The 14,159-nt window shown below is 34.6% G+C and overlaps 2 protein-coding genes and 1 pseudogene across 5 annotated transcripts; all 3 read left to right on the top strand.

Moving 5' to 3' along the window:
• The first annotated feature begins 256 nt into the window (after positions 1 to 256).
• On the top strand, positions 257 to 4,099 carry LOC18041556. Of its 4 annotated transcripts, none has more exons than XM_024185074.1 (9): positions 257 to 530; positions 939 to 1,006; positions 1,091 to 1,335; positions 1,454 to 1,580; positions 1,890 to 2,003; positions 2,335 to 2,533; positions 2,679 to 2,724; positions 2,837 to 2,912; positions 3,416 to 4,099. In XM_024185074.1, exons 3-9 carry the CDS (start codon positions 1,279 to 1,281, stop codon positions 3,658 to 3,660), a joined length of 864 nt encoding a protein of 287 aa, XP_024040842.1. In that variant the 5' UTR covers positions 257 to 530; positions 939 to 1,006; positions 1,091 to 1,278; the 3' UTR covers positions 3,661 to 4,099. The 4 variants fall into 4 exon arrangements, with proteins under 4 accessions (XP_024040842.1, XP_024040841.1, XP_024040840.1 ...); XM_024185073.1 differs by having other exon boundaries at positions 257 to 576; XM_024185072.1 differs by having other exon boundaries at positions 257 to 576; positions 914 to 1,006.
• Positions 4,100 to 5,035: 936 nt separating this feature from the next.
• On the top strand, positions 5,036 to 6,231 carry LOC112098192 (annotated as a pseudogene).
• Positions 6,232 to 8,767: 2,536 nt separating this feature from the next.
• Positions 8,768 to 12,319, top strand: LOC18041555 (ATP-dependent Clp protease proteolytic subunit 5, chloroplastic). The gene is made up of 9 exons (XM_006433473.2): positions 8,768 to 8,990; positions 9,359 to 9,484; positions 9,884 to 10,007; positions 10,110 to 10,202; positions 10,473 to 10,518; positions 10,613 to 10,685; positions 10,937 to 10,971; positions 11,104 to 11,192; positions 11,778 to 12,319. The coding sequence occupies exons 1-9, from the start codon at positions 8,875 to 8,877 to the stop codon at positions 11,979 to 11,981; spliced, it is 906 nt and encodes a 301-aa protein (XP_006433536.1). The 5' UTR covers positions 8,768 to 8,874; the 3' UTR covers positions 11,982 to 12,319.
• The last annotated feature ends 1,840 nt before the right edge of the window (positions 12,320 to 14,159 follow it).

The raw sequence follows: 14,159 nt of genomic DNA, 5'->3' as shown, positions 1-14,159 counted from the left end.
TTCGATTATGATTTTAAAATAAGATAAATATGTTAATACAGTCTATTTTAATTTCGATCCCTCCAACTAAAGTAAATAATTTATTTTAATTTTTATTTCTCATTCTAATTACTGATTAATAAGCAATTAATATTTCTAATGTCTTTGTAGGCAAATTCTTAAATCTTGAAAATTAAATTAAAAAATAATTTCTTTTTAATTTTTACTAATAAGGTAATATTTTTTTAAGCATTCTAGACAGTGCCATTGGACCACGCTTTCTTGACGGAGGACCACCCATATTACTTGAGCAAAATGCGGGCTTCTGATCTGCGTGTTTCTCCGACGTCGTATTATCGCTAACTCCTCATCCTTATTAAACCCAATAAACCCGTCACCCCCCAGCCCCAGCCCCCGGGTGTGTTACAGAGTTCGTTCAAATTTATCAGGTTCAATTGAACAGAGGAAGCTGGTGTTTAATTTCCCTAAACAGTGGATAATTAGCCAATCACTTATCGGCTTAAGTGCTGTTGTTATTGTGTTAATGAATGGTCAGTAAGCTCACCAACATCAACGCCATGCTTGTGGCCTTTCATGGTGATTCGCAACTCTGCTTTCACTTTTAGGCCATTCCAAAATTTTGCAATACTATATATATATATCGTTACTCTAGCTTCTGCTTGGATATGCTATTGCAACCATTCGATTCTGAATAGTTTGGTATTATTTTCAATTTATAAATAAGATTTTGATTAATAAATTGATATGAATATAAAATAGATATTGATCATTACATTTGATGAAGCTCAGATCAGGAGATGATTTCAGTTTCCAGTAAATAACCTTTTAACATCTGGAATTGATTTTGTTGTTTTTTCGCTAATCATTTTGGTTCCCTTTAATCATTTGTTACAAACTTTTCGGTTCGACTTAGAATTTGTTCATGGCTTGGGTAACAGCATAACTAAACTTGTTACCAGCATCATATGACAGAAAGGAGAAAAGGTGTTTTGCAAAGGGCATGCAGGTATATGATTATTCAACATAAATACGCATGGACTTAAATATTATTGGGTTAGTGTTCCAATCTTATGATTTTTTTTATGATTAGGTATAAGTTCAAATCAGAAGACAAAAATGCATGTGTATTGCATGGCCAAATGATGCTGAAGCTGTTCCAGTTGCTGGCCTGTCACCACTCACAGTAAATAACAAGCCCTCTCCCTTTTGTTCACAAAATCTAGAACCCTAATAAAAACTCAACGTAACAATCACACTCCCAAAATCACATTAAAAGCAATGGATTTTTCCCCGTTTAAGCAGGACATTGATGAGCTCATTGATGAATTTGCTCAGGTGCCTTTTATTCTTTTTTTTTGTTTTTAATTATTTTTCTTCTTTGTGATACAGTCAGTGTGTGTGTGTGTATGTCTGTGTAATTGTTCTAATATTTGGGAGTTTTTGTGACTCACAGGACGAATTGACAACTTTGGCTGATATGAAGAGAGTGTGGCTGTCCAGAAAGTTCGCATACATTTATGAAGCATGCCCTTCTACCAATTTATCCTTCTTCATGCAATCTTTGTACGCCCATACAATTTGTAAGCTTTGTTATGTTTTGATTCTCTAAATCTGTGTGATGTGTTTTATATGCAATTAAATTTTTGTTGAATGTATTATATATTCCTCTTGCTTTCTTACAGTTCCAGATCCTACAGGTTTAGATGCTTTGTGATCTTACTATATGTACCTATTAATTGAGTAATCTGAAAATTGTGCAGTAATTATAATGTTATTATAAGCATTATTACGAAGTTTTAAAAATCTTTTGAGGGTTGAAATTCCTGTACTCGATTTTTTTTTTCTTTTTTCTGTCTCTGCGAAGCCTAATCTATTCTACTCATATGCAGGTCACATGGTCAGTAATGATTCTTTATCACGTAGACTAGGTGGACTATATTGCCTTTATTGCCTATATGAAACTCAACCATTTAAACCGCCATTCCATATCTACATCTCTTTAGGTATGTTTTCAATCCAAGCTTTATTTTTTTACATAACTCTATTTTAATGATTCTGGGGTACCATATCACAGTATTAATCTGACTTGTGTGGGAAATAGATTGTGGCGTGCCGCGTTCTTATGGTTTTTGTTTGACAAGTTAATGTAAATTATATATATCAATTTTGTTTAGATGAAGCACAAATTAGTCCTATACTATCTATTTGTTATTTACATGTAATAGGTGTTCAATGATTATGAGGGATGGTAGGATAGCTTGATGTAATTTGCCATGATGATTGATGCGTACTTATCTTGGTTTTATTTTTCTCTTATTTCTATTTAACTGACAGGAGAGTTGAAGAAGCTTAAAAAGCTTGTTGTTGAAGCAAAAAATAAGGATATAAGAGTTGTACCTGCTCTAGTGAAAAGGATGCTAGAAAATAAAATTTTTCTATTTGGATCTGTAGACTTAAACGAAAGCTCCATTCCTGAGACAGTGAAGCAGCTCACCGACTTGCAAAATGCTCGTGTGCAAGTTGCATATAAGAAGTATATGTCAAAATATTAATTTTAAATTTATACAATCTTCTCTCTCTCTCTCTCTCTCTCTTTCTCTCTCTCTCTCTCTCTCTGTGTAATCATTTTGTAAATCCACATTACTAACTCCTTGCAATTTGCTTCGTTTGACTTACAGGTTATTTGCCAGCACTCGAATTGAGCATTTTATCCACATGGACTTGGTAAGTTAAATAACTCATAATGAATGGGAGTCTGTGGCACTCTTGGAAAAATTTTTATGTACTCTCACGGTGAAACTATATCTGATATCCATTCTTGTGACCCTCAAACTAGGGTGCTGAAGTTGATCTCAACGTGCTCAAGAAAATGTCAACAGAATATGCAGAGGCTAAGGGACAAGCCATTCAAGGTAAATCTCTTTATTGCTTTTTCTTTTGTTTATTTCCTCGGTGCAGTTACAAAATGACTAGACAGATGATATGCAAATGCGTGTTATATGTTAATACCATGAAATCAGACATTCTATTGTCTTCCTGTTTTGGAATCTTGTGACAGTTATCTCTGACCTCCTCTTTAGAGGAAGAAATAAAATGCTTGGAAATCAAGATATTTTAACATTTGTTTACGAAATTTGTTCATGGATGAATATGACGATTGAGGAATAATCTGATTATTGTCAAAGTAGTTCAGGAAATCACCAACTCCTAGTTGAGCCTTCAAAATAAATATTTACTGTGAAGGCATGACTTCTTACTTTCTCTTGCCCTTGCACTTGCTCCCGAATCACATCACAGTGGTTTCATTTTCACTGCCTGAGTATTGGCATTGCAAATTCTGTTCGTTTCTTTCTAATTTTGTCAATCATCTAACAATATCCTTATATTTGCGTTTCAAATTAATTTCTTGTTAAAGAGGCTAGTGAGGTGGTGGATGTCCAAAATGTTAAGCATATACAAGATGATCAGGAATTGATGGGTGACGTAGTGGGGAAGATCGCTGAGAACTGGAATGTCCAAAAAGAATTGTTTTATCAACAAACTCGAATGGACCAGCAGCCTGCAGCGGCAGAACAGACACAGCTACAAGTGAATGATGACGAGCAAGGTGGTGATGAGGATTTTGGACAAGAACTGGAACAGCTACTATTTCAAGCTTAATCTGGAAGACCATTAGCAGGAATCTTGAAACTTTAAAATGCAGAGCCCTGTACAGTCCAGTAGTAAGTCCTCAACTGAGAAAGTGTAGATGGTTGGCTCTTTTTTTATTTGCGATCAGAGCATTTCTGATTTTATTGAACTTAAAAAATCCCCTGATTTTGTTGATTCTGTCAAGAAAGATACATATGTGCTGCGCTAGGTTAGGTTCTATGCTGGCTATTTTTTGCACCAACTTATAGTTTGCAAACAAGCAGTAGTGCTGTTTTTGCTTAAGTTTCATAGTTGATGTGATAGTGTAGGGCGGAGCTAAAAGCACTATACCATTTTTGTAGTGGAACGAAAGATGGTGCTTTATTTTCTGTATAATTTCAACTGAGGATAAAAGTTTGGTGATATAGCACCGCTCCAGTAAAATTTCTTGAGAGTGGGGCTTTTAACATCCCTCTAAAGTGCTTGTAACACTCTTCTTGAATTTTATTTTCTAAAATACCTTTAGTTTTAATTTATAAAATACCACATACAAAAAAAAAAATTAACCATTCTTACACAAATTTTCACGCTTGGAAAAAGTATATTTTTTAATTTTTTATTATAAAATGCATATAAGTCCTAAAATCTTTAATTATTTTCTTTTAATTATATTACTTATATATGCATAACCCAAAACTCTTACAGTTTTCTTTAAAAGAACATTTTTCATATAAAATTTAAAATATAAATATAAATTATGAAATGATGTGGGTGTAAAAGTTATGTTAAGTGTTTAATTGAATTCTCATTCAAAACAAAAAATAATAATAATAATAATTTATCTTTGGTGATTTAAGTAATTTCAATAAGAAAGTGGCCTTTTGAGGTATTTGTGAGGGGTGTAAAGAGCCATACCTTTCTTCCAAACCCAATCTGAAACCTGCCCAATTGATCCTGTAAGCCCAAATATTCACAGCTTTGACAGCAATGAACGATCCCCCAACCCAACAGCACACCAAGTCAGCATTCACGATACGCAACCGAGCAATCCTATTCCTAGCCCGAAAACAAAGCACCATAGACATCAGGGCTCCAAATTCTGTTCTAACACAGCACGCGTGCCAAGTCATTAACGACAAACAGCACTAACAGTTGCGGACTCTTGACGGTTAAAAGAGAAAATGATTTCTCCGTCCTTTTCTGGTTCTCTCTCTGTCTCTCTGACTCCATTTGTTCAGCCTTGGGTGCATCTCTTCTTTTCCCTCCTTTTTTATTTTTATTTTTATTTTACTTTCCTTCTTAGACAGTTAAACCACCTCTGGTCTTCTCTCGCTTTCTTCTTCTTCTTCTTTTTCTGTCACTAAATTTTGAAAATGTCTTCCACAACTCCAATTAACACCATCATCAACGCTTGCTCTTCTCCTTCACTTCCAAAACTACACCGTTTCACTCCCTACATTCTCTCCGCTTCAAAAGAAAACCTCTCCCTTTCCTTTCCTTTTCTTCTTCTTCTTACTCTGCCTTCTCCTCCACGTCGCCGTCGTCGTCATCATCACAACACCAAAGTATCACGCGCATCTCTACCGCACCTGTAGAGTACGCGCCTCCCGCTCTTGACTTCAATTTCCACCAAGAAATCTCCCGCCTTAAAAAAAAAAAAAAAAACAACTCCGTCGGAAACTCACCATTTCTACAGGCTCTCAGTTCTCGAAGCCGATTCCCGCACTAAAACTTCTTCTTTAACGATAACAACACAAGAACTACCTCGCTAGGCTTTTGACTTCCTTAAATTTTAGAAGCTTACCAGTTGTTTTCAATTAAGTGCGTAATTGCGGCGGGTCAAGAGCACCTGCTGAATTTGGAGACTGAATATGTTGAGAGCGAAGCGAGGAGTGATATTAAAAGCGCACTTTATGCATTGCCGGAAATTCATTGAGAGATTGGACGTTAATAGCAAATTGGCAAGTAATTAGTGAAAGCAAAACGATGCTGTTTTGGAAAATTGATCGAGTAAATTTTGGTCAAATTGAACAGTTTTTTTCTGATTTGGTGGCATTATCGGGTTAGCTAAATTTCCCTCTCTCTTTTTTAAAATTGCAGTTGTTTCTATTTATTCAAACATACATTTTAATTTCCTTGTGAATGTAATGTAAATGACATGCTACAGATATCAGGTGGAGGTGCTCAATCAAAATTTGAAAGGCAGACTACAAAATCACAGCATGTACATGAACCAATGGAATGCCGATTTTTGGAAGATCGTGTTTCTAGCGGGCTCGATCTATCTCAAAACATGGAGTGTGCGGCTCAAGCAGCTCTGTGGGGAAGTGAGGTCTGTGCCTAAATTTTATTTTTTTTCCCTGTTAATGTTGCCAGATAGTATATCGTTTTTTTGTTTCTTGAATAATGAGAAGTTATTTCTTCCTGGGGGTCAGCCAGAGCTGGGGGAAATTTACCCTCTCGGAGGCTCTGCCAATAGACTTGGTCTCATTGATCCTGAAATGGGTGAATGTCTTCCTGCTGCAATGCTTCCTCCTTATTGTGGAAGAACAATTGGACAAGGTATTATTAGGGATCTATCAGATAGATAGTCCTGTTGGAAAGTTAAAACACAACGATCAGGAATCCTGTACTGTTGGTTTCATGTCCAGCTTGGTGATCGAACGCTTTTCTGAAGCTGTAGGAAAGCCAAAATTATCAACCGTTCTGGAAAAAATCAGTTTTTTGATTCGTGCATTGCGTGGAATTACATTTTCTCAACATAATCCATTTTGATGTTGTAAAACCATATGAAGAAATGGATATATATTGAAATGCTTCAATTGCTCAATTAATTTCTGCTTTAGTAAATTACTAAAACCTTCTTTACAATTTTCTCATTTTTAAACACGTAATTGAATGGAGTGCAACCTTCCTAGCTTCACTTAAGAGTATGCTTCAAGTTTTGGATTTTGTACACAAATTAAAAGCGAATCCATAGCATATATCATTTTATGGAAATTTTATCCCTGACATTTATCCTTATATTCACTCTGATTGCAGTGAAGTGTACTTGAATTAATTTATTGCTTGAATGTTAGTTTTGTTAGCTTCTTTTCTTTTCTTGTTATCAATAAATGAAATATGAGAGACGGTCAAAAGGAATATTATTGCTTGCCTTTGACCACTTTCGGATGATTTCCCATTCCAAAGAATCACTATCGTTTGATGAGGTACTCTTTTAAGTTATATTTACGTGTTCCTCTGGATGATGTAAATAGCCTGACTCAAAGCAGCGACAGCAAACGGCAGCCAGCATTGTGTATTATATGCATGAAAGGGAGAAAAAGGAAAAAAAGATTGCGCATAAAGATATCAAGACAGCAGTGAAGATTGTTAATAATGTTTCTGGTGTTGCAGGACATTGCAACAAATTCATTGGTCTGAGTATGATTCCAAAAGTGAAGCATCTGTTGCTAGCCTCTCTCGCTTTATTCCCAGCATACCCACTCCAGCTTCTATCTCCCACATTGTCAGCATTGGGCAGCTTATGGAATTGGTGATCTCTTTAATTCCTGACCTGCACCCCTAAAATTATCTCTTCATTTTCATTATTCGAAAACTCAAGTAATGGGTTTTCAGGCACTCGATGTATCCAGTCAGGTAGCAACATCACCCCTCCCATACAACACCGTGGCTGGTCATTGTGAGGCTCTTGGCTCCGCACCAGGCGAAAGCTATCCAATTGGTTAATCCATGAAAATCATTACACTAGAGCTATCGACAAATTTTCACCAGCATTTCCTGCACAGTTACTTGGCGCTCGAGAAAGTAAGCATTTTCACATACATAAGTTCCGTTGATTCCAGTACTCCAGATGATTGCTGGTCAACAAAAGCCAACTTATGGACTCAAAACATGTATCAATCTAAAAATGAACTATGCTTTGTTCTAACTGGCTTAACCTACTTAACGCAGATAATCAGCAGCGATGAGCCTGGTCAAGAAGCTTTGATGCCACCGAATGCATGCACCGCAATGAAGCTACCTCCTGCAAGCCCTTTTCACAACTTCCTCTAAGCAGCCGGATGTTAAAAGAAAGAGAAGCCACTGTGCATTTATTCTGAAAAATCAACCATGCAATTAATAATTATATTTAATTAAATTAAACATGACATATATATATTAATTAAATATAATACCTCTAATGTTCTCGAAAATTTCTCATGCTTTAGAAGTTGTTGACTGAAATGCTTCTGATTTTGAAATGATGTCATGGCTTGCATGTCAATGCCTTGCGCCCTTTATTCCTCTGTAAGACTGTAACGTATTCTATGCATCAGTGTACTTACTTTTAGTATAGCCATTGGCAGTTTGATATTCCTTCTCTCTCTTTTAATCTTTTTTTGTTAGTACATGAAACAAAGAGAGAGTCTCAATTCAAGTAACTGGGTCGGAATTAACCTTAATAACAACAAATAATGTTTCTAATGACTTTGTTAAGCAAATTTGTAAATCTTAAAATTAAAAAATATTTTTTTTTTTGTTACTAATAAGGTAGTATTTCAACAACCATTCAGCACATTGCCAATAACCCAAAAAAAAAAAACCAAATGATTAAAATAAAATAACTTTCGAATATGATGTTAGGGGTCCGCGTAAGTTACATTCAATGTAACTTACGGCCTGTAAAAATTTGTACAGCCCCCTATTCTATGTTATTTATAATTTATTTATAATTATTATAAAATTTTATAAATTATAAAATTTTGTTTAATCCCTTACATTCAATTTTATTTTATTATAATTCGTCCCTTATAATTTTAAATTTCTAAAATAACCTCCATTTATTAATAACTATTATTTTATTATAATTATAAATATAATTATATTTTTAAATAGATTATTATTATTAACAAGAATAAAAAGTATTATAATTAATTAATCTATTAACAATAATTAATAATATTTTTATTAAATTAATAATAATAATAATAATTAACGATAATTATTATTATTAATTAAATTTTCAATAATAACAATAACAATAATTAAAATATAAAATAATAATTATGTAAAAATTAATTAAGGATTTTATAACAATGTTACAATTTTTGACGGCCCGCGTAAGTTAGAAAGCTGAACGCTAAAAGACGCCCCGCGCGACTGGCGCATATCAAACTCGAATAATCGTCTTCTTCAGTTCACTAGTCAGTCGCTAACAAAACCTCAGCTAAAACTCAGAGCTCAAACAAAATATCGACGATGGCCCAATCATGTGCAGCCGCGTTATCTTCAACGGCCATATTTGCCGCTTTCTGTAATCACTTTCCAGCTGAATCTCACTCATCCTCTCTTCGCTTCAGTCCTCTTCGATTAAGGTTCTACTTCTTTTATTTCTTGTAATTGTTCTTTTGGTTTTGGTTATACTGTGTTTGGTTTCCGAGAAAGAAGAAGAAATGGAAAGAAAAATCTCCCTCCGTTTATTTTATCCATTTTATGATTGCCAACCGATATAGAGAAAATAAGACTGTAATTTTGAAGGATTAAGATTAACTTTGGTTCACTTTAATATTCTCTATTTGGCTGCCGAAGACTGAAAAGGGAAAAATTACGGAAAAGGGTGTACCTTTGGGCGTTATTTTAGTGTATGTGAAAATCTATTGAGGTTAAAAGATGAAATATTTATTGTTGTTTGTTAATTGATGAGCATATGTTAATTTGAAGGGTTTGTATTATATTTTTGCAGGAAAATGATAGTATCCAGTAATAGGGAAAGGAAATGTGAAAAATTTGGAGTGAAAGCTGCATATACAAGTGATTATTCATCTCTTGATGATTGTGAGAGTACTTGGAAAGGGATATGGTCTATACGGTAAGTATTGTTTTGTTATGTGAAAATTCAAATGTGTCTAATGTACTAAATAGCAGTGTTATATTATTGAATATATAATATGTTTTACTTGAGAGGAAGAATTTGAAACCGTAACTGTGATGCTGCTTACGTTCTTACACAATCAAGTTTCTAAATGCTAGAGTGTAGGAATATGCTTTATGAGGATCACATTTAGTGGTGTTTTAAATTTTTTTTTTTATAGTTTATATTAATATGCTGCTTCGTCGATAGGAGTACGTAGTTTGAATTATTCAGGATCAGTTATTCTATATATATGGTTGCAATTATGAAATTTTGGAATGGGATGCATTACTATTTTTCTTTTTGTGCATTTTCTTAGCAATGCTGCATATTTTTGTTTACGTATGGTCTTTACAGAAATGATCTGGAAGTTCCATCTTCACCATATATTCCTACCTATGCACAAGGAGAGCAGGGGGGTGGTCCTCCACCAATGTTGTTGGGGCGGTTCCAAAATGTGCTCAGCCAGCTCTTTCAACATGTAAGGACTGAGCATTGGTCTCACCATAATCGATTTTTTGGAATGTAATTGGGTCATATTGCTACTGGAACTTTAGCTGATTATTATATTATTGAATTTCAGAGGATTATCCGTTGCGGAGGACCAGTTGAGGATGATATGGCAAACATTATTGTGGCACAGCTCCTCTATCTTGATGCTGTGGATCCAAACAAGGTAAGTGTTTTGGTTTGCATGGATATATGATGTACTAAAACAAATTTGATTTTGTACCATCTGATGGCATCATAGCAACTGAAATTAAAAACAGAGGATTATGTTCTATTATGTTCGTTTTCTGTAGGCAATCTGACATAATTTCATTCGCACACCACATATACATTTTTCTCTATAAATTTTCAATATCTTCTCACCCAAGCCTTACCGCATATTTTATTAAGCATCTCTATGTTTCTCCAACTAATGTACATCTTACCTCCTGAACAGGATATTATCATGTATCTGAACTCTCCTGGAGGATCAGTGACGGCTGGTAAAATAATTATTCTGTTTTCTTTGCTTTGTTTGCTATTTGTTCTGTGGTTGGTGTTAGTCTAATCTGTTTGTCATGTGACAATCCCCAATAGGTATGGCCATTTTTGATACAATCAGGCACATACGACCGGATGTTTCCACTGTATGTGTTGGACTGGCAGCCAGGTAGTTGAAAATAGCCATAATATTTATGGATTTCTCTCGTTTTTGGATCACTTACAAAACCAAGGGCTGCAAGCAAAGTTTGCTTCTAAATTTTTCATTCCAATAGTCTGAAGCATTGTGTGTAATGCGCACGCGCACACTGCTACTATGGCCTTTTGGTGCAGCTTGCTCAAACAAATCCTTAAAATTTTCAGAATAAAATTTACCTGTATCGAATATTGCTAATCTGCATATTTTTCTTCCCATGACAGTATGGGGGCTTTTCTGCTTAGTGCTGGCACCAAAGGCAAGTACTTGTGTTTTTTGGCTTGGTTTTTGTTAGTCATTTTTGTTTCATGAAAATCCTACTTTTGAAACTTGTAGTAACTTTGTGATGTGACTGATTGTCTTTTGGTAATTGTTATACCAAATTATGAAGGGAAAAGATACAGTCTTCCAAACTCAAGGATAATGATCCATCAGCCTCTTGGTGGGGCACAAGGAGGGCAAAGTGATATTGATCTCCAGGTACATATCATGGCTTATTTTCTTACCTTAGCTTTTTAGTTTCATGCATTTGTTTCTCCATGTGAGTGGTCTAAATCAAGATTTTAACTAATTCCAAATTAAGTTGCACTTGTTACTATTTGGGTTTTGCCATTTAAGTTATAGACTTCAAATTGGCTCATCGAATTGGTGAATTTACATAAACAAGGTCATCTATGTGCTTGGCATGTAGAATCTACAATCTGCTGCTTGGTTCTTTAGTTTTCGTTAGTCGAGCAAGAGAAAATACAAGGAAATGTGTTAGTTTTTTTGGCTTCCTCGTATTTATTGTTCCAACGCTATGGGTTCAGAGCTTCAGCAAAGGTGCTCAGAGATGAGAATTCATGTTGGTGGCTTGAACTGATCATGGCAGTTAGATCTGTCGTGTTCCCTATCAGTGGTATGGAACTCATATATTGCCAATTTGATGGGAGAGGAAGATAGTTGAAAATTCATGATACCCCAATGTATATTTATATGATGGCTGCATTTACCACCCCCCCCCCTCTTTTTCTTTTGCATGCCTCATACTGAGCAACGATTTTCCAATTATAATTTTACGTCCAGGCAAATGAGATGCTCCATCACAAGGCAAATTTGAATGGGTATCTGTCTTACCATACTGGTCAAACCCTTGAGAAGATCAACGAGGACACCGATCGCGATTTCTTCATGAGTGCAGAAGAAGCTAAAGACTATGGTCTTATAGATGGTGTCGTCATGAATCCGCACAAGATTCTCCAGCCAGTAGCAGCTGCTGCTGGTCAGTGAAAATCAAGCCAAGTGCGTCAACTTAACTTTGTAACCGTAGCTTTCCCATCCAAAGGTTTTAGTTTTAGCATTTCTATCAGATACATAGTCCAGTTGGAAAGTTAAAACACAATGATCAGGAAACCTCTACTGCCTGTTTCATGTACAGATTGGTGATTGAATGCTTTTTTAAAACCGTAGGAAAGCCAAAATTATCAACCATTGTGGGAAATTTCAGTTTTAGGATTCATGTATTGCATGGAATTACATTTTCCCAATATAATCCATTTTGATGTTGTAAAACCATATGAAGAAATGGCGACACAAGCTTCATATTGAAATGCTTGAATTGCTCAATTAATTTCTGCTTTAGTAAATTACTAAAAGCTTCCTTCCTTCTTTACAGTTTTGTTATCATTGAACACGTCACGGAATGTAGTGTAACCTTCCTAGCTTCACTTAATTGAAACTAAGGCCACGTTCGGATGCTGGAAAATAAGGTTGGAGAGTAAAAGTGAGGTGGGAATTAAATTCCGTTGAATTTTCAAAAGATCATGTTTTTTTTTTTTTTCTATTTTACCCTCATTTAATTTGAATTTTCTAACTTTATCTATCCCTAAACAAATCTATAAAATAAAGAGTATGCTTCAAGGTCTGGATTGTTTTGGACACAAAATTAAAAGGGGATGGCATGGCATATATCATTTTACAGAGAATTTTATCCCTGTATCTGTATATCCTTATATTCTTCCTGATTGCAGTGAATCTATTGAATGAAGTGTGCTTGAATTAATTTATTGCTTTGATGTTAATTTTGTTTATCTTCTTCTTCTTTTCTTTTCTTGTTATGAATGATGATGGAATACAAGAGATGGTCAAAAGGATTATTATTACTTGGTGACATTACACGATGGGTCTCCCAACACCATGTATCGGAATTGCCCTCCAGACATATCACGATGTCTGCAGCAGCACCTGAACATGATCAGGTAGGCACGCACAGTTTTAATTTTATGAGAAAGGAAAGCGCCCCAACAATCATTCATTTTATTCCCCCACCAGATTCTTCTTTTTTAAGGCTCCATTTGGTATTGGAGAGCAGTTGTGTTTTTCGAATCGTAACTGCACACGTGGTTAAAACTTTATTTTACCTAAAGGATTAGCCAAAAAAAAAATATAAAAAAAAAAAAAATCCTGCGGGTATGGGTCCGCAAGGATCCGTATTGGATATTGAGTTTAATTTTACCTTGATTAGTAAAAAAGATTGGGTACGGATATAATTTTTTATATTCGTTGGTTGGTGGTTGATTGAGCCAGTCAGGTACGGATGTAAAACATTAATACTCGTACCTGCTCACTATATATGTTTGGCTATTGACTTTTTTTTTTAATATTAATATTTTTAAAGTTAAAATTAATAGCTAAATCAAATAAATATTAAAGTAAAAAAAATTAAAACTCTAAAAAGAAAATATTAGCACCTAGCAGCTTAGCAATTTAGAACGACCGTCTAATATAATATTGTCTTAGATATTTACTTGGAGATTTTTTAGTTGTTTAATAGACTTGGCATCAATTAAATCATAGAAAATTTTGTCCTAATTAGAAATAAATGACGATAGAATAATGTTCAAATCGGGGTTAGTTAAAAGGAGTAAAGGATGGACAAGGAAATGCCAAAATAGAGACTTTTATTTTCGATCCAAATACTCAGTAATGCATAGATTAACATTGAACTTAACAATCATCAAATTATAATTAATATTTACCTAAAATTGAAAAAGATTTTTTAAAAATATTTTAGAATAAAGTGCTCTATGTTCGTCTAGAGCTGAATAGTTAAGGTATCTTATATGTGTGTGTGTGCGCGCGCGTTATAAAGTAAAAGAGGATATAAGAGATAAAGAAAGGGGACGTTTATCTGTAATTTTATCAGAGAATTCTCAACTCAAACTTGTTAAAACCCACAACAGATACAGGAGACCGATAAATCATCTACCAAATGGATACAAGTATGAATACTGTAATCTTTGCACAATACACAACTCGTTGCTATCCCTAATTTTACCTAGGACTACTTGACAAGAAATTATGATAACTTATTGGAAGTCAACACCTCCTTATCTCATTGTTGAGGTCAAAGGTTCAAGTTTTTTGATATGATTGTATAAGTATAATTTCTTTTAACTTAGGAGTAAG

This window comes from Citrus clementina, unplaced genomic scaffold (assembly GCF_000493195.1).
Source record: "Citrus clementina cultivar Clemenules unplaced genomic scaffold, Citrus_clementina_v1.0 scaffold_5, whole genome shotgun sequence".
NCBI lineage: Eukaryota > Viridiplantae > Streptophyta > Magnoliopsida > Sapindales > Rutaceae > Citrus > Citrus x clementina.
This window is presented reverse-complemented; position numbering and strand designations above follow the sequence as displayed.